The sequence below is a fragment of the Teleopsis dalmanni genome, chromosome 1 (assembly GCF_002237135.1).
Source record: "Teleopsis dalmanni isolate 2A chromosome 1, ASM223713v2, whole genome shotgun sequence".
Taxonomy (NCBI): domain Eukaryota; kingdom Metazoa; phylum Arthropoda; class Insecta; order Diptera; family Diopsidae; genus Teleopsis; species Teleopsis dalmanni.
In genome coordinates, this window is record NC_051846.1 from 228,462,717 (window position 1) to 228,484,860 (window position 22,144).

General features: G+C 30.1%; 2 protein-coding genes across 2 annotated transcripts in view; one reads left to right on the forward strand and one right to left on the reverse strand.

The window, feature by feature from the left end:
* The first annotated feature begins 326 nt into the window (after nt 1-326).
* LOC119672543 lies at nt 327-14,597 on the forward strand. Its single transcript, XM_038083612.1, has 2 exons — nt 327-1,437; nt 14,215-14,597. The coding sequence occupies exons 1-2, from the start codon at nt 1,318-1,320 to the stop codon at nt 14,467-14,469; spliced, it is 375 nt and encodes a 124-aa protein (XP_037939540.1). The 5' UTR covers nt 327-1,317; the 3' UTR covers nt 14,470-14,597.
* A 2,986-nt stretch (nt 14,598-17,583) lies between these two features.
* LOC119667602 overlaps nt 17,584-22,144 on the reverse strand; it is a 12,262-nt gene continuing 7,701 nt past the window's right edge. The window contains exons 4-6 of the mRNA XM_038076905.1: nt 18,932-21,997; nt 18,005-18,835; nt 17,584-17,824 (exon numbers count right to left, since the gene is read on the reverse strand). Coding sequence (XP_037932833.1) covers nt 17,595-17,824; nt 18,005-18,835; nt 18,932-21,997 — 4,127 coding nt within the window. The 3' untranslated portion in view covers nt 17,584-17,594. The remainder of the gene's footprint in view (nt 17,825-18,004; nt 18,836-18,931; nt 21,998-22,144) is intronic.

Sequence of the window (22,144 nt, forward strand, 5' to 3'; positions counted from 1 at the left end):
TATATTATTATTGGTTTATTTCACCAGATAACGGTTGTACCGCTTAATTATGTTTTAAAAAAAAACCAAAATTTCAAAAATAAAAATAATTCAGTATGCAGATAATTTTTTTGTTTAAATTTTTTAATTTTAATCTAATTTTTTATAAACAGAAACAAGTTTTAGCTTTATTTAATCACAAAAGTCTCAGAAGACTTCTAAAATTTATTCTCACGAATTCCCTGCTGACTCAATATAAAAAAATTAAACACAAATTATTTGTTTATTTTATTCGCTTTTATATTTATTTGGTTTTTGTATACACAACAATTGACAATTGACAATCGCCACAAAATTGTGGCTCTACATAAATGCTAAATGTATCTAATCATATAACCAGCGAAGCGTCATTTGTCAGCTGCTATTGAGCCAAACGAAAAATCAACAATAACAATAATGCCCCAACGAAAATGAGAAATATGAGAGCTGCGAGCGATACTGTTGACAGGCAGTATCAAAACAGTATAAATAACAATAACAAAATACTTACAGAAGACCCGCACATAGAATGCAATGCACAGCAGACTGAACCGCTCCACACAAATCTACAATCAGTTGAGGCAGAACCACACGCCGGAAAAGCTCATTAAGAAGCGTTGCGATGACAAATATGGGCAATTGTTTTATTTTATAATTCGATTTTTTAGCATAGAACGAATACGAATACCGTCGGCTCGAATCGAAATACTCGTAGTCAATTAGCCAAATTTCTAAAAATACAAACATCCTAGTTTTCTCTTCAGAATTTTGCAAAAAATTATCTATCTAATGGCATTCTAAAGCAGTACACGTTGAATATTTATGATGAGATAAATAGATTTGTGTTCGAGTTCCAAATCAGACAAAAATCATTGAAAATGTTGCTACATTTGTGATGATTACATTGCAACCTGCCGTGAGGTGTACATTGTCGAAAAGGTTCCACATTGCGAATAGTTGACATTGTTACGCTTTTGTTCCGAAATGAAAGAAAATTCTACGCGGTACTTTTACGTTTTCGTGCACTATTCGAGCGTACAATATTCCGTACGGGAATTTATTCATATTCTAGAATGACATTACGCTAACCTGTTATGTGATTCACTGCTCGTTGGTTTGTATGAATTGTGATTTTAGGCTATATTTGTATGGTTTCATGCATTGAATGCATAGTTTCAAGATCAAAAACACAAAAAAAAAAAATTTCATAAATTGTAGCGTAAAATTCTGAACGAAAAAAAAAATTAAACTGAAATTTGCAACAAGTTGAAAGCAAAAACCTCTGGCAGACACTAAAACATGGCATCAGATATATCATCAATTAGCAGTATGAAGAGACATCTGTTAACAGTCGAAAAACTGCGAGATCGTGTTCGCAATGTGCTGAAATGTGTTATTAATTTGCATATCGAAATTTTAGTAAGTATTTTTTTCTTTTTATACATGCTTTAATTTTATACAAACAATATACTAAACCGTCACTTTCCCTCGTCCATCTAAAAAGAAATGGTCAGTAAGGCAATAAGATATTTTAATTATTAATTAATTTAGATAAACAAATTAATTGCGTTAAGATTTGGATAATGTATGTTAAACGTAAACGGAAATATAGACAAACATTGACCATTTCAGACCACCGCGTGGTGCAACACACAACTAGCTTTGAATACTTTTTAATATACAAAGAATATTTTATATTTTTTAGATAAAAATAAAGTGAGAATAATCTCTCAAATAAGTATTAAACTTTTCTCATTTACTAAAACCTGTTTTATTTTACTATTAACTATTAAATTCACGGTAAAATTTGAAATCTGAAATTACCTGGTACCTAATAAGTTAAACAAGTTTTATACCTATATAATTTAACCTCATGACATGATTGTGTGATCCGAAAAACAAAAAATAACATATTTGTTGATGATGGACCTTTTCCAATACATTTTATATTACATGAAATTAAATTCTTTTATTAGGTATTAATGTAAACAGAGAGGTTTTGAAAAGTAGTGAACTATAACAGCAAAAATTTTATTTATATTATTTTAATTAATTTAATTTTTGACTAACTATACAACTGTTTCGAGTATTGCCAAATAACCATCATATGTGATTTTGGAATTATTTTTTGTATTTAATTATTCGTAAATAAAATTATGTGACTGCAACTACCATGAATTGAACTCGTGCACTGCCAAATTTGAAGCTCAGAGTCAATGCACATTAACCAACTGACCCAAAGCCATACTTGACTTATATGTTCGAACTTGCAGTTTTGTTAATTTGCTGTGAAAGTATATTAATAAATTCACTTGCTGTGTTATATTAGAACGAAATCATAAACCAGCTGTAGCATTTACAATTGAATTATTTGATATATCTATATATCACATATATCATGATATATATGTATCAGATATATCATGATATATCTCTAAGTGTAACTTCCCGTAGAAAAGTAGTAAAATCATGAAAATTGCATATAAAGGTTGTTAATAGACTGCATTTAATATAAATTTTAAAATATTTCTGTAATATATTATCAGAATCTTTCAAGATTAAGAACTTTAGGAATAGTTTTGAAATTTACACTTAAAATAAGTCACTAAAGACATTAAAGTGGCACTAAAACGACACTAAAAATTCAAATAAATGTTTTTTTTAGTGTCAAATCAATACTTAAGTGAACAATGTAAAATTAAATTTTAGTCTAGATTTATCAATATTGAACGTATTTATATAGTATTAGTTATTGTGCATGTATAAGTTTTTGTGAATTTTGGTGAAATTTCATACCTTGATTAAGCAGAACTTTTTTAAAATAATCATTTCTAATACGAAACTTATGTAAACAATATAAAAACTCTGTGCCATCATATTTGAATGCGTGATGTGTAGTATACCGGAATTAGAGACGTACACATATGACCACCAACAACGCTGAGTGACCGAAATGCTCTAATGAGGTAACAACTATGCCTATTGTTGATTTTACTGGATTTCATCAAGTGAAAGAGCTCCGATAAGTAAAGATGATCATTGAAGCTAAGTGAAGAGAATGGCTTTACAGAGTTTTATTACGGTGATTTGTACCCCAAAGTTCCGCAGCAACCAACAGCGTTATATGTGATTTATTAGTATATGCTCCATATGTGCACATTTGACCACAAAGAACGCTGAGCTGCCAGATTTATAATAAATTTTCCATTTATTATGTACTTTTTTGATTTACATAATAAATTTATTATATTTATTTATTATAAATTTATAAATAAATTTCTTAATCTAATGATTGAAGATCAACAAAGAAAACTGTGCGAGATTGATAATGTATTGTAATAAAAATTTCAAGTGATAACATTCATAAATTTTCAAGAACATTTGCGGTTAAAAAAGTTACAAGCTAGATGGGTACCACTATTTCTTACACTTAATCAAAAACATACCTGTTATTATTTCCAGTAGTCTTTTTAAATATTTTAAAATGAATCTGAATAGTGTCTGCGTGTACATACGTACATATACCACTATACAAAAGACCGAAAATAAAAGTCCAATGAATATACGCCAATAGGGGTATACGAAGACAATTTAATCAGCAGAAATAGTTATATAGGTATATTATTATAATAGTTATATTCAGTATTATAACATACTTCGAAAACAACTGTGAAAAAAGCAATAGAAAAAGTGAACTGTTTATGAGAAGCTTGCTCTAAAAAAGACGAAGTCGTTTTCATCAGCAAAAAAAAGATAAGACATATATTTTTTTCGCATTTTTGGATTGCCAGTTAAGTTATTAAATAATAATTATAATGCAATATTGTGCTCTATTTGATTTTTATTTATTAATAAATTTAAATTAAATAATATGCTAAGAAGAAATTCCAATCCAATTCGGATATAATCTGTGCCCTAAAGAATCTTCTTTTCCAAAAGTACCAAAAAATGTTCACACCATTGCAGCAAGTGTACGTTTCTGAGGCTCAAATTCTACGTTATCAAAAAGAAAATACTTAAATAAGCAAAAAATCAACGCATTTCATTTATCACTGACTTATCCAACAGCATTCTAATGTTTTTTTATTTTCTCAACTATTGCATATAATTAAAAATATTAATAACTTTCACATGAAATGTTTTGATAACAAAAAGCATGTGAACAATCTTATCGCAATAAATATTTTATATTATTTTTTTCAGCAAATTACATTCCTTTTATTTGTATTTTTAATACAATATATTTTTAACTCAATGAATAATTTTTATTTTAAATGAAATAAGAACTTATGTGGATTAATTTTGAAAATATTATTTTATAACGAAACTTTCTTTAGGCAAACGAATCTTATACATTATTTAACAAATTATATAATCTAGCTATTTAATCATTTTTCATTAAAATTTATAATTGTATTTGAACGTATGAGGTATATATCTATCGATATGAGGCCGCGAACACTAGCTGAATACTAATAATTAAAAATTAATATTAAATCAGAATCGCTCTTTTATTGCGATCATTTCAGATCATACTCGGTCGGATAATTTTATCTATACGGCTATAAGTAAGAAATAATAATTTCTGACCCATTATTTATGACATATAATAATCATACAATAATCATTTTTTCTAATTATAGGTACTTTTAATAAACGTTACCTTAATTTGTAAGCATCAAGCATTTGTAAAATGAAAAGTAAAACTTTGAACTGCCACTATAAGAACCCCAAAGATGTTGTAAATATCCAAAGCAACTTCTAACTTTGAGGCGGTTAGCACTATGTCTCTAAGTAGATTATAACTGAATACTATTGCTTACTAATTGTAAATATACAATCATACATTTTACATGGTAATTGTTCGTCAATTACTGTTTTCATGTAATAAATTATATATTTACCAAGAAAATTAGCATAAACATTTCTTAACCGCAAACTAAGATTTTAAATTTTATTTTAAAGTCAATGAAGTGTAATATATAGGATTATCTATTTTTTGTTCCAAAAAGTAAATGTAAATAAAAGGAACTACTTATAAGCATTTTGATCTGTTTTTTATTTACAATATACTCTTTGTACCCTGCCATTAACACCCAGATATATCAATTAAATTTTATTCAAACATTTTCCACTGCATATCTTATAGTAACTGGTAACAGCTTAACCATTACTTTACGGGCATGAATATATAGTAACAGACGCGAACCCTCAAGAATATATAGTAACAATCGCAAAATCATGGTGGTTGATTTACATAACAAAGTTAAACCAAAAGTGTTGTGGTATATCCTATCCTATTGAAATATTATCGTCCTATAGAATGAATCATATACTCCATTTCATATCTTCATTTATATATTCAAAAAAATTAAAAATCATTAAGCTGTAGCAATTACCATTAACTGTTAGTATCAGAACTTCTTCATTATAATTAAAATACAAGTTTTTTGTACCTTCAGGTACCACATCAAACAGTGATTTGTTATGGATGCAGAGTGTTTCAATGGTTAATGGTTGTAATGGTTGTTCAGGTACCACATCAAACAGCGACTTTTTATGGATGCAAAGTCTTTCAATGGTTAATGGTTGTAATAGTTGTTCAATGGTTGTATATATTTTCACTTACCTTAAAAAAATAAGCGCCATCATTGCAGATAATTTAATACAAAATATACTTGCTATAGATCCATCATTATTCTGATAAGTTCTCGTGTTTTAGCATGTTTAGTAATTATTGAACAGATATATTGAATGTCAAATCTTAAACTAAATAGATAAAACATTGATTTATAGTTATGTTTGGCATGGTTTACTAAAACTGTGCAGACAAGTCAGGAACCCAAAATAAATAATCCTACATATTATATTAAAAAGGTACCAGCACTTATTAAATAACCCTTAACTGCACTTACGAACTATTTTTTATATACGATAGAGAATATATTTAAAGTATTGAAACTATATCCTCTGAAATACTTGTATAATAATTGGAAAAAATAGTAAGAGAGAGAAGAATTCTGAAGAACTCTCATTTGTAAATTCATGCTTATAGCTTTTGTTACAGTTTATTTCTTCATACAACTTAGCCGTAAATCAGAAGTTAGAGAAAACAATTTCAGACTATCTATTTATAATAATTAATGACTTCGAAGAATACCAACATTTACGATAAAAATTTTACTATTTTGACAATATTACCTCAAAAATACTTTATCTTGAGATAAAATTATAATTTCACTATAATAGATGAACACAAAGTCAAAATTAGATCTAAAGTAAAGTTAGGAGTGGTAGTATACCAGCAACATACAAGTGCAACAATAATTTAATGTCCTTATTTTTTTTAATATTTCCAAGTATAAAAAGTTTTTAGTAATATATAATTTCTCTATTGATCTATATTCTCTATTTATCACTTTTTTTTAAAGATTTCTCCAGGTAAGCCTGAGGTCCAAATGTTTTCCCAAAACTTTCAAAAATATTTCACATACTTATGTAATGGGATTACAACAACTTTCTGTTCTTGAGTCTGAGTGCCACTTTCGCAAATACAAATAAGTTTCCATTTTAATAACCATCCATTTACTGATCTTAAATTCATTTGCAGATAGCTGAAATTTAAAGGGTTGCTACAATGGCTTCATTAAGGCTATTTCAGCTGTTCCTCTTATTAGAACTAAGCTAAGCAAGGTTATTTGGTGCCTTCACTAATGAAATTTCATTTTTAATCATCTTCAACCGTTTAATCAATTGTGCCTGTATTTAATTCTTCAGTTCTTTTTTTTTCAAAATAAATTAATTTCAGTGAATTAATTTTTTCTTCAGACTAGGCTGCATAATTTCCGCAGATAAAAAATTCGTATACATGGACTGCGCTTGGTTTGAATCAAAGACAATAAAGATTATATCAGAATGAAAGAATTTGTTTATATATTAAGACACACTCTGACTACACCACAGCTTATATCTAAGAAATACAAAAAAATTTTTGAAATAAAACCAACTATATGATATATCGATAAAAATATATGAAACCAGTAATGAATATATTCTTTTAAATATTATTTTTAATATACTGTTGCAATCAGCACACTTGCCATATTTACCCTTATTTTATATAATTTTAAGAAATATTTAAATGTTCATTTTATTCAATAAAAATCATAACAACATTTTGTTAAAAACAAGCTTCAACATATTCATTAATTATTTCAAATGTTAGAACTTTCTATTATAACAAACATATGTTCTCAGTAATATAATAACAATTAACTTAAATAGCAGATGAACTTTATATATGCTGAGATTGCTTAGTTAAAAGGTCAACTTATTACATACATATATGCCACTTGAACTATAAAACAAAACAAGTCATGTTATTGTGACGTCAATGAAATGTAAACTATTATGACATTTGCAATACATTTATTGATTCCTCAAATTTTTATGAAATTGTTTTGCATAGTGAACTATTTTATTTTTATAATAGAACTATATATTACATAAAAAGCATACTGCATCAGAATTTATTGTTTTCTATAAAAAAAAAATATCTTGCGTCAGCGTTTTTTTGAATTAAAAACTCCAAGAATTAAAACATAAAAACATTGTTTTAAATATATTACATAAAACAAAATTTGAGAAAGGCTAAAATATAAATTAATTCTTATAGCTTACAGCTCCTTTTGTCTATAACTTTCCGTAAGGGTTTATTTACACCAAGCCCTTTCAGCGCTTAGTTACCTTTTTACAGTAATAATAATATTCATACTAAGTACTGAACACTAACAAACTAAGTACGAAATCTGTAAATGGCATATAAATCCATATATATACGTACATTGAAATTAATATGTGTACCTATATATAGTTTTTACTAAAATACTAAACTTAAACGGTTATGTAAAATAATATTGGAAAATACCACCACCTTGATTAGAATTGAGAACAACCTCTCCAAATCTATTGATACCAAACGAGGCTTCAGACATGGTAACTCCTTATTGTGTGATTTGTTCAACAATATTGATATTATTGATATCAACACCCGCGCCGTCTGTGCGGCTTTTTCCAACTAAAAAAAACAAGTGAAGCAAATGGGTCTTATGAGGAAATTATAAAGTACTTTCTGCCATCAAACAAATACTCTAATCATCTTAGGGCCTACGTCAATGTTGACTACTATAAGTTCAAAATTTTGAAAGACATTATTTATTTTGAAACCAGCATAAACACCAAAAATGGCTTCAGCTACTAGAAATTCAAGGAAGAATCACTGTTGCCTACATACGTTATTTTGGGACAAGTAGGCAATTCAAAAATAAAGCCCTCTTTTTATAAACAAAAATAACGTTCTCTAAGTGTTACATTATGCCTGACTTGCTATATGGTGCAGAAGCTTGAACAATTATCAACAGAGATGAAATTTGAGAGAAAAATTCTTTGAGAGATCAATGGTCCCCTGCTCATTGACAAAGTGTCACAATTTAGATGAACCGATAAGCTACACAAGCTATGCACAGATGAAACGATAAGCTGCACAAGCTATGCACAGTGCAGCTATATTCAATGGCTTTGCTGGGTTGATCCTTTCGAACATGAGAAGAAAGTGCTCCCAAAAGAAAATGTTTGATTCCGTATCGGCTGTTTGAAAACGCGCTAGAGGACGTCCGTATATTCGGTGGAAGAACGACGTAACTAACGATTTGGTACTACCAACTGGCGACAGCAAGCCACTGATCGGGCTGGCTGATGAAAATTACTGAATACGACTAAAAACGATTTACATCTCTTATTGCTAACTAAATAAGTGTATATATATAGATTTATATGTACTTATGTAAATAAAAATGGATAAATATTGTACTTTAACTATATTTTTTCTTTGCCCGCCTAGTACAAAAAATTGTAAGCAAACAATAAAAAAAAATTATATTTGATTATTTGTCCTTATTCATGCAATTCAATTAAATGGCACATATAATTTTTTCAATATATGTTTGCTTTGTTTTTGATTAAATTACAGATTTCGTTGTTGTTTTTTTTATATTTCATTAACTTATATCAAAACAAACAAAGAATATATCGTAGAAAAACAAAAACTCATAATATACACCGTATTCAGAGACATAAATACACATACATATATGGCAATAATTTTGTTATTGTTTTACTACAAACAAACTGGCTTGAAAATGTCCGTTATTCTGAAAAGAATCTTAGTTTTAAACTGCCAAACTCTCGTTAATCGTGTGTTTAAAGCACTTATTATGACAGACACCTATTATTCATGTTCTTTCATTCATTTATTTTATTATTTCTTCTTCCATTGACATCATTGAATATGCATACTATATACATATACGTATACATATGAACATTATACTTACATGAAAAATTTTAAAATTATATTTACATATAAAAATATATGCTAAGCTTTCACAAAGATTAGATTTTGATTTAAAACTTATTAATCCAAAATTAAAAAAAAGCTTTTTTAAAACTTCTTCTTATAAATAACTAAATAAAAATTATAAAACATAAGAAACTTACCGAGACTTTGAGAATGCTACACTGAAATATATTTTGCATCATAAATATGTATGTGTATAATTAAACGACTTAAGAAAATCAGTTCTTTGTGCAAAATGCTTAACAGTATTAGTTTTTTAACACAATTCATAAAATTACAAATTAAACACAATGCAGGGATACGTAAACAAGTATTAATCAATCTTAATCACTCAAAATATTTATATATTTATAATATGATTTCTTTTAACACCATTTCAAATTTAAACTTCACATTTTCAAACAATAATAAAATGAATTTTGTCGAATGAATAATTTGTTAATAAAAACTAATTAACTACTTTATCACTTTTATGTTAATTATACGCGGATTTATGAAAATTCTTCGACAAATGACCACGACGCTGCGATTAAAAAAATAAAACTTAGAGCAATTGTTGAAACAACTGTCAAAATAAACTCACCAATAACGGTTATCGAAGATCGTCTGAGCGTATACGTCACCATACGCTTTACATGAATGCATTTTTATGTACATACAATTATTTATAAACTAATGAGATGAAAAAACACCAATGGTTTTTTAATTAAATAGATAATAAATATTTTACTAAATATAAAAGTAAATATAAAACGAATATTTTTTTTTGATACTTTATTTTAGAAGTTGCAGTGTCTAATAAAATTAATCATTAAAATCTTTTAGCTAATATTACAAATACACAAAATCAATTTTAAATTTAGAAGTTTTTTGTTATTGTTTTTTTAACTAAACTTACTTTAATGAATAATAATATATTAAAATACTGAAACACTTAATCCAGTACATTATAGTCCATTTTACATCAATAGTGCAAGCAATATATATTATTTCTAACAAAATATAGAATTAAGTGAAAAAGGTGCTGGAACCCCTTTAAGATAACAAAAACATGGAGTGAAAATATCGCTTAGTTAACCCAGCTTTAATTATAAATTCATAGCATCTGTAGATTTAATGTAGAATTTTATAATCAGTTTATAATATAACTTTAAAGACCATGTTCCCCATTATTTAAATAATGGGGAGGTTTCGAATAGTAGTGAACTACACCACCAAAATATTTTCTTATATTATTATAAATTATAAAATAATTAAGTATATTATTTAAATAATATAAAATATTAAAAGCCGAATAAATAAGAATTGTCACTCGCAACAACCCTACTTTTCGGGTTAACTGTTATTCAAGCGTATGTTACAAACATTTGCTTAATGTGAAATATTGTTGCGATTGATTAGTTAATAGCAAAAACCACAATTTTATTGGTAAAACAATTCAAAAAAAATGTATTTAAGAAATGAATAATTAATGAAAACTACAGCATTTATTAAAGATAACAAACAAATAATTTTTTTTGAATAATTTTAATTAAAAAATAAATTGATGGCATTAAAATTATATTCATTATCATATATTTTTTAAGCGTATATTTAATAAATCAACTTTACGTATATGAATATAAATCAAATTATAATAAAACACTTAAATTATATTTTAACATTAAGTTAATTTAATTAAAAAATAGTATTTATCGAAATGCTACCCTAATGTTTTTTCAACAACATTTTTCATTTTTTTGTTACCTTTTGTTATTTACTACTAACCTCAATAGTACAAACAGCTAAAAGGTGTAAGAATCATAGCAAAACTAATTTTTTTGTTTCGTTTTTTAAAAACTTGTTGCACTGTGAAGCAAAATATGTTTGCAATGTAACAAAAATATATATACTTTTTGCTCCAATCATTTTTCTTTATTATTTATCATATTTTTTTCATATATTTCACTGATCTATCTTTTATTCAGTTTTCTAATGGAATCTGTAGATACGCGTTTTGCGTATAAAATGTGTAAAAATTTAGAAAATATGTTAACTATTTCGTCTGTGACATACTTGACAAAATCGGTATAAAAACTTTTTAGTTTTTAGCAAAAGGAATCAAGTCAGCGGTTGAAAATGTCCTCAATACATAATGAGTTTCTTTTTTTAATTTTTATTTATTTATCAAAATTAACTTGAAAAATTATTTTTATTATTAGGTAAAAAAACAATACGACAGAGAAAATCAAAAATTGCAAAGATTTCATCGGCTTAATGTTTAGTCATAAAGGAAAATATTCAAGATTCGAATCTCGTCTCGAGGAAAATTTTTATTTTGTAGCCTTAATTTTCAATTTTATAACTAATAATGATATTTTTTATAAGCATATATGAGCAACGTTATTGAAACAAACATACAATATAATTGTATTATTCACTACTCTTGTAGTTGAAAAGTCACTTAATTTTTAATTTTCGACTTGCTTATGTAGTTAAGTGGCAGCAAAAATAATGAATAAAAAGACTAGTTGGAGTAGCAATAATGTTTATACCTAAACCACTCATATAGGACACCCAAGTATTGCTCACAACTCCTATATTGGTTTTAACGTTAGAATGACATTAGCTACAAAAACCACTTTGAAAAAGTAAACAGAACTAAATTTTAACAAATAAATAGAGAAAAAATGGAAAGGAAAAACTCACTGTGTGTAAGAAAGAAAAGTGGTTTTTGAAGAAAACCTTTCATAAAACATTTTTAGTTAAAATGTTGCGAAAAACACAAATATGTTAATGCAAAAAGTATTATATGGTATAACACGGATCGCCATTTTTGGATTGTTATATATTGTTTTGCTTTTATTTGTGGTTTTTAAACACATTAAAAAACGAACTGTGCTAAATTAATAACCTACGCCAATACATACCCATCGCTAAATTAATTAATTAGAATACTAAACTATGTAAAAATATGTTAAAAAATATTAAATATTGAAAAGATTCAGCCATACAATTTTGCATCTATCAGTTAAGTGAAAAACTTATATAATCAGTATCTATACAAAGCATCGCAAGAGCAGAAAGAATAAAAAGAGGAAACGGAAGCAAGTATTCCAAAACTATTAATTTCATACTTAAATCCATATACATATATATTATCAATACTGAATGCACGAATTTTTAAATACGATAATAGAAATAAGTATCCCTTTTTGTTTCTTAAGCTATTAGTACATACATATTTACTAAGCAAAAGCAGTGAAGTGATATAATAATATTATTTCATAGAAATAATTTTACAACAAATAATTCATTAATTTTGCCCCACTGTATTCTTCTCTCTTCATACATTATTTGCCTTTGAAATTTGACACTTTTTGGTTAAACTGAAGCTGATTTAAGCCGATTGAAATAACAACTTTTGGTAAATACTTGCACACATGTTCTCAATAATATTTGGACGTACTTTAGCGCCTCCGTAAATTAATGGATGATAATTTGCAGGGTATTAATGCCAAAAGAATGGTTGGCATAATTGAATGAAAATAATAAGACCACTGAAAACTGGTTTTAAAAATTAATCGACATGAAGACATAATTTTTCAGTATAAATAATACTTAGTATTATTTACATTATTTACATTTTACAAATATGCATATATGAAAGTAGTATTCTTTTAATACAATAGAAATAATTTGATGACATATCGTAGATATGTGATATAACATATGTGAGACATCATCAAACTTAAGAAAATATGCAATGGAGGTCCCATTGTTTATATAAAATATACACTGAGACACAATAAAAATTTCCCGTCTTCAAATCTGGCACTCCACAATTAACTGTAATATTTATTTACCATATATAAGACTATATTTGACCACAGACTTATTAAGTGTAAAAAATAGAAAAATGGAATTTATCCTGATCTATACATTATGTGTCAATATTTCGACAATCTTCTTGGAGATTTGTTTCTGGAGACTTTTTTCTATAATGTAATATTTATAATTTTAACAAATTGGTCATATGATAAAACAAAAACAAAAAAGTTTATATTGATTTTAATATCTACTGCGTATTTATGATGAATGCTCTAATCTCTACCACATAAGTTGGTACTTGTCGGACACATGACTTGTATATTTTGTTTGAGGCGTCTTCATAGACAACCGCTATGATGCCTATTTTTTTCTATTGTCTTCAATTTAGGTTATATATCATTATTTAAAATTTTGATTTTAATTGAGAGATAATATATTTTTAAGGAATACAAGAGAGCAAAACCCAACAATACAAATGTAAAAACTTTTCTTTTTAGCGTACGAACCAACTTTCTCAAATCTTTAATATGAATTAAACTCAAACAAAGCAAATGCAGCTAAATCATAAATATTTTATACAAAACTATACGATCGAATCAGTTTCATCCATTGAATTTCAAGGTTTGAATACAGGGATTCATATTCATTGATTCTGTGGTCCTGTTTCTCAGGTAGTTCGCAAATGTCTTTAAAATAAAAGAAGAGAATAAGTGAACGATCGATTTCCCACTGGGTAGTGTCTTTATTAACCTATATATATTATATTTAAGAGTCATGCTAAATAAAGTATTAAAGCAAATGTATCATATTCTTTCATTAACAAACCTGATTTACAATTAAATATAATATTAAATTTTAAAAAATAACAACAATAGAAACAAAATTAGTGTTTTTGAAAACAAAAAAGTTATTAGTCATATATGAGTTCTTTGAAATTTATTTTATTTAATTTTATTATTTTTATATTTTAGGTATTGGAATCAAATGTAACCCAACTTTTAGATGAAGTAAGAGATTTTAATGCAGATTTACTGGAAGTGCAACGACTTGATACGTTAATCGATACACTTAGGAATTACAATGGACCTACAATATGTCATGAGTGGCCCTTTCCTTTAATATTTAAAGGTACAATCGATGAAGCTGATGTGGCCCAAATCCTCAACTCACAGCGTGACTTCAAAAGTGAACGAAAAAAGTTTGGTATAGAGAATTTTGACACGTAACGTTTAAAGTCTGCCACAAAAACCTATAAAATAAATAAATTAAATTAGTATTAAAAAATATTATTTTACGATCAATAACATTTTATGATATTAAACTCAAATTAATTTTTTTTTATAAACCATAGACTGTACATATATATATAATATAGTATTTGTTATAAATATATATATATATAGTTTTAAATTAAATTGTTGAAATAAAAAATTGTCGTTACCACAATGTAACATTTAGTGTTGCGAGTTGTGATACTGTCTAAAAACTAAGCCACAAAAAACTAATCTTACTAATATTAACCATAAAATTAACTTGAATGATTTAAATTATAAAATGTGTTTTAAATAAGTTTTTATGAGTACCTAAGTTCGTTACACTTTATTGACTTTGAATTTTATAGTTGTGGGAAATTCCGTTCGAATGAGTTTTTCGCTATAAATGCAAATGCATAATTACTTTAATTAAATTATGTGTAAGTATTAAGAGTAACCAATGAATATGCCCACATATTTTAATTAATATTTTACGAGTTAAAATTAACCAAAAATCACGTTTAATTAATACTCCAAAATGGTTTTAACTGGTAACAAGTCTGCCATTGTCAATGTCCTGCCCTCCTATAGGTTATGCAAATAAAAAAGAAAATTATGGTAAGTCAATTATTTATGCACATAACACAGTATCTGAGCTGTAATTACCATGGAAATCGTTATCACTGCAGTGCAAAGAGTTTCGTTAATGACCATCAAAGATAATAATGAGAACAATAATAAATGAGAAACCTATTTCATATGCACACTGTTGTGCCGATAACTTTTGATTAATTGTAAAAAATATATGTAACCCTTAAAATTTTATATTCAGAAAGTTGCGAAAAAAGTAGAAAATAATAATTACTCAGACTGAATTATCAGAGTTTACTTTTGTAGGCTTAAGTAGCAGCATATAATTATCGCACTCAATGCCATAATTAAGCAAGGACAGGGAGCAGTAAAGATTGTGGTCATGGAATAAATCAGTGCAGCAGGGTCAACATTTAAGTAAATTGATAAATTAAAATAAATGGACAAAAGCAAAAATTTATATTATAGCCTTCAATGAAAGATTCAATAATCAAGAATATTAATTCTTTAAAATTATCTTTTTTTCCATGCTTCCAATCTTTTTTGAGAAAAGAAAGAAATTTTGAAGTCTTCTCTACATAAGTGAATCATATCCAACATGGCACTTTTAAAAATATCTAAAAGATATTAAAATATATTTTAATTTATTATAAAAAAGGGCCTTGTGCTCAGTTCAAAAATTCAGGTTTTCCTTATGAAGTTCTACATATGATAGGTAAGTAGAAACTTTCCTTCTTCTTTGGTATATAACATTACAGCAAAATTCAATACTTCACAAAAATATCATATAAATTTTAATTATATATAAAAAATATAATATAATTAAATCTGTTATTATATTATGACGAATATCCAAGTCAAAGAAGTAGCGCCGTTCTAAGCTTAAGAGAGAGCTTAAGAGGAATTTAAAATAGAAATGAAAAAATTTATCAGTAACACCGAATAAATAATGTTAGTAAATGTACTAAAAATAAAATACCTGGAATTCTGTAAAATAATAGAGCCGACAAAGAGAATTCCTAACATAAATAATATTCATCATTATTATTTGGAATCTCTATCTCAAAGAGTCTAAAATGTAACCGTAGTAAGCAAGTTGTAATCTTATAACATAAGAGAAAATATAATTACAAAATATTCATATTTGCTATTTTCTGAAAATATGGACAACTGTGAGGAGTAGTCATAACTAATCGTAGAGATAAAGGTCTGTAGATATTTCAAATTTCAACTTACTTCAAAGTTTTCTCTGGAATAGCTTGAGCAACATCTGGTTCTGTATAATTTCTTTGATTAAATTTATAATAACTTACCTTAAGAAAGTGCAACTCGATATGATATATGATATCATCTATGATTCTGCAAAGCAATCACCGTTTCGACTTTTTAGGCAGAGGTCCATGCTTTAGAGCTATGTGCGAGAGAGTGCCTACGCAGGAACACCCGAGGTACCAAAATATGCATTCTTGCGGACAGCCAAGCAGCTCTAAAATGTTTAGGACACTCCTCACAGCAATCAAAGTTATTTGATTTATTTTCAACTTCTCAATATTCTAACATCGAGGAACTATGGTACTCTTATGTAGGTACCGAAACATGAAGTGCATGAGGGCAATGAAATAACAGACTCCCTAGCATGTTCTCCTTTCATTGATCCAGTGCCTTTCAGCGGGGTAACAAATAGCTTCACAAATAACTTATTATATGAACGGGAGAAACAAAATCTACTTGAACACTGGAGAGCCCAAACAGGCATGCGGCAGTCAAGAAGATTCATTAATCCTGAACACATCAAAGTTGGAGCTATCCTTAACCTTAGCAGAAACGATATTAAACTCTTCAGTGAACTTTTTACAGGACTTTTTACTGTAGACTCAATTATCACATGAAGAATATAGGTGTGGGAGAAAGTAATTATTGACGACTCTGTAATGAGGAGAAGGTAACATCAGAACGTATTCTATGCAATTGTCCAGCGGTGGCAAGACTTAGACTTGATTACCTTGGAAGTGGAATCTTAGTACCAAATCAAATAGGTAAAATTAAGCTCTCAGCAATTACGAGATTTATAGTCTGGAATTATTTTAATTGTGCTCTTAGGCGCACAATAGAACTTTTAGGTTGGGGTGCATTAATAGCCTATTATTTAATAATAATAAAATCTATGATATATTTTAAAAATAAATTGTTCAAGTTATTTAAACATTTTTATTCTACTATATATAATTATTTAAATCTAAAGTACATATTAGTCAAAAACAGGAAGAAAAAGTACATACAAAGTTGTATTTAAGTAGATATCAAAATTTTGCTAAAAAATTGTTGAATTCATTTTAATTGGATTTGTTGCTACTGCAATGATGAATTTCTGTAATAGAACGCATCCTCTACGCCACCATTTCGATTAGTATATGGAATATTGTATGAACGTGGCTCGAAATGATACCGGGAATTAATATTCTTAATAGATATGTATTATTCGTACATGGTCGCGCCTCTAATCATTCTCACTTCATAATCTCATCCATTAAATTACACACATAAACGTCCATTTGCGAATAATCGAGCAACGTGTTGCGCACAATATCCAACAGAAGACTTGGCCATAAAGTTTCCAGCTTGTGAAGTTTTTCAATTGCATTGCATGTATTTTCCAGCAATAACGCAAAATGTATTTTACCGCGTTCACGCGTGCTAAGTGCGGAAGTGTTTTGAGTTACAAGTGCTCCAACTGCAGCTGCAGCTGCAGCTGAAGTTGTTGTAGTTGCGCCTGTAGTTGTTGTTGGTGCGGTAATTGTTGAATTTGACGTACCACCAACATTAATGACACCAGCAACACCATTACCAGCACTACACAGCATAGGATACACAATATCGCACGTGTTTAGCTGTGGACCAAAAATAATGTTTGCATTACTGTGATTGTTGCTACTGTTGTTGGCATTGTTGCTGATATTGTTGGTGTTGTTAGATTTTTTCCATTGCAATGCTTCCTTGCCTACAACCAAACGTAGCGACTTATTTTCTTCTTTCGCCAGCCATTCTTTGGGTGACATTTTACTTGCTGTACACGTTTCATCCAAACGCAAACGTGCCAACAATGGCTGGAGCATAACTTCCGGCATCGACCATAACACTAAATCCGACAAGCCAGCGTATATGATATTTGCCTTCTCGATATCCGCCTCTGTTACCTCGACACCGTTCAATTGCTTGAGACCCCAATGCGACAACCGATACACAGCATACTGACGCCACAAATACTTTGTTGTGACTGGGTTGCCTTCCGGGTCAATGCACAACGAGGTGATGCCCTGCAACTCACCTAACGCGTTCAACTGACCCAGGCAACTGATGTTCGTTTCGCGGAATACAAAGTTTTCAGCATTAGGAAAACGAAACTTAATACGAGGCAACACTGTCGTAACACTGTCAAAATTAATGTAACTAAAATTTAATGTATGGACATCACTTGCCTTTGTCGAATTCCATTGCTTGTCTATAAATCGTAGAGCGCCCTGACCATAAATATTCAGATAACGACCACAAATCTCGATCAGATAGTCGCCGCCCTGTTCACGGTCGCGTTCTCTATCCGCGTGTTTAGTGCTCGTTGTGACTACAGCAGGTCCGGTCGCAGTTGCAGTCGCCAAAGTAGTTGCTGTTGTTGTCGAATTTGTTGCTGGCGTAATTTTATTATTGGTTACAGTTGTAGTGGTGTAGGTGGGCGTGGCTGTAACATTGGATGCTGTTGTTGCATTTGTTGTGTGTGAATTGTTGGCAGTGTTTTGCTTTGTTGGTATTTGTAATCCTGCGTTCAATTTGGCAATGTTGGAGTGTTTACCATACCCGTTACTGGCAGCTTGTAGTGCATTGTTGGCGCTGCTGTTGCTGTTGCTGTTGCTGCTACTGCTGGCTATAGTTTGCGATCTCATTAAGCTGCCTGGCATGTAGCGTTTGCATGTGCCGGTTGTGGCAACAGGAGTAGTTACAACGTTAGTAGTTGCTGTAGTTGTTGCTGGCAATCCTAAGTTTAATATGTTGCTGTTGACGGTAATTGGTGGAGTAGGCACTGAAGGATAAGGCTGACTATTTGATTGTGTATTTGTTTTTGTGCGTGGCACGTTGCTTGCTGTTACCGCTGCAACTGCCATATCTGTTTGTGGCAGCACTGTTAGATTTATATTTGAGTTGCTGCGCGCTGATAAATTGCTAGTTGTTTGATTGGAATTCAACGTGGTTAACTGCGGTGGAGCTTTTGATTTCTCATTTGTTGTAGTTGCAGTTATTGTGGAATTTTCAGAAGTATTAGCAGAAGTATACTTATTGGATTTCGTTGGTGTTGCAGGAGTATTGGGATGCTGCTTTAATTCAACGGATTTAGTTAAAATATCGCTATCCGTTTTTAGTACTAAATTCTTCTGTTTTAATTTATAAATTTGCTGCTTTTGATCGGTTAAGCTTTCTGTATTGTTTTGTTTCTTACCTTTATTTTTGGACCCCGATTTCTCCGTAGAGTTGTTTGATTGTTCCGCTTCGTTTTCAGTACTGTAGCAGCTAGAAGATGAGTCCACATTTGGACCTAAACTCGAACCTGATGAACGTGATAAGCGCCCATTATTCTCCTTCTGCTCAATTGTGCTATTGGTTTGTATTGTTTGTTGTTCCTGCGGCTGTGGTTGCGATATGTTTTGTTGTATTGGCGGCAACTTTATTAACTCTTGCATTTCAACGCTGCCTGTGTTTATCTCATTTGATTCATTTATTTTTTCCAACTCATTCGGTTTCATGCAGCGTTGATTCCGCAATACATTATGCACTGTTTGCTGTGACCTCAGCAGTTCCCAATTGGTACGTGCATTCGATATTACTTCCTCTCGGCGAATGTTAGTAAAGCCATCTGCTGAATGGCTTGCATTGTTTGCATCTGAAATTTCCTTGTTTTTACGCCAAGTCATTGCTGCCTGTCTCACCTGCTCCGTAATTGGCATCTGACTGAGTGACTGCAAATGTGGCAAATAACTTACCAAGAATGACACACAATCACCAGCTAATGACACAGGATTATTTTCTATGGTTACCTCTAATAAATTGGCTGCTTTTGCTATGCTCGTCATATCCTCCACACGTTGCAATTCGTTGTGACACAGCCAAAGACGCTCCAATGCTGTCAAATCTTGAAGTCCATTAATGCGTCGGATTTTGTTGCGCTTAAGATTAAGCTCCTTCAAATTGAGCAAACCATTGAAGTCATTATGATTGATTTGGCGTATCTGATTGCCGGCCAAATTAAGGGATTTCAACTCCAGTAGACAATTGATTTTATTGCTGATGCTTATAATTTTATTGCCATGCAAATCCAGTACACGTAGCGTTTGACGTAGAGAATGCAGCCCACTAATATCCGTGATGCGGTTCTTCCCTAACAGCAGCACCGATAATGTTGGTAGTCCATCCAAATTGCCGATTCGCTCAATTTGATTGTTGTACAAATCTAAAAATACGAGGTTGTGAAAAATCGCTCCATACGATGCAGTTAACTGTTTGTTTTTAATTTCTAGTTGCTGTCTTTGTTGCTCTTCATCCCCACTTTCACTGATGATTAAAGTTGAGGCTGAGGCTGAGGCTGATGCAGAATCTGAAGTTAAGCCACTTGCGTTTGAGTCGAAACTTTTGAGTTGTGTCCCACCATTTGTGGCGAATACATTTCCATCGACCTTTGCCAGACCGGATTTCTGTAAATTTCTTTTGATGCTTTGCAAGTGCCTGGAATAGTTAGTTACGAAACTTTTCGATTTTTTTAACGCAGCGAACCGGTACTGCAATTGCTGTTGCTGTTGTTGTTGCTGTTGCTGCTGATGGTAGTACGTCGAAGGCGTTAGTTGTGTGCCATTGTTTTTTAGTTGCTGCAACATGCCGTTACGTTTAAGTAATTGATTTGTATGTATGCTGCTTGCATTGTTACTGTTGCCAATCTGTATTGTATAGGTTGTTAAAGGTGGGGGTGTAGATGGTGGTGGTGGAGGCGGTATTGGAAATGCTCTTATTTGTGTCGGACTCTGTTTGTTTGCCAATGAATTGCTTGACTTGCTCGATTTCGGTGAAGTCAATGCTAAAGTAAAACGGCTGACACTACCATGTTGTGTTCTTAGTTGGTGATTAGCATTGATTTGCCGATTTAAACGCTGACCAAAATTGCAGTTATAGGCTACATCATCCAGCTTAGTTGGTTGAGTCACAGTTTCTGGTATATAAAAGGCAGTGCTTTCCTTTGGTATATGGAACACATTGATTAAGTTATGCTGCAATGAAAGCAAACGCAGATTTGGTTCATTTTCAAATATTGGAATTGCGGAAAGTCCACGACGGTCATAATTTATACGATCCGGTAATTTTTCTTGTTCTTTGAGTAGACGTGCTATGCGACAAATGCCATTCGGTTGTGGTGTAACAATTGCGCCATTGGTATTGATTGCAGTTACAATATTGACATTATTCGAGTAAGACACATTATTGCCGTTAGTATTATTGTGGCTAATATTGTTGCTATTGCCTTTGGCAGCGGCTAAACGGTTTGATGCTGACGCCGACGATGACGATGTGGATTTAGAACGTTGTCGTGTGATGGTCTTAATATTATGATATCTGCTACGTAAGTGTCCAACTGGGTTTCGTGTTGTTTTTGGCAGTGCGACTTCAATAGCAGCGCCCACTACTAAACCTGCATTTCTAACTTCATTTTTCTTGACGATGTGTAGACCGCTTAGATTAGTTGCAGCCTTAATGTATGTTGAACTTAATGTACTATAAGAGCGACCAATAGGCCGACGTAAACGTGTATTAAAAGTAGGAACAAATGGTTCTATCTTCAGCAAGGAATTTTGAGGTAAATTTTGTTGTAATGGTTGTTGTTGTTGATTTTGTTGTTGTTGTGGTTGTAACTGTGACTGTGGTTGTTGTTGTGGTTGTTGAGTTGTATTTGCAACTGTAAGTGCAACGGAAGAAGCAGATATTTTTGCTGTCGTTGTTGTTGTTATAGCTGTTGTGGGTTTTGTTG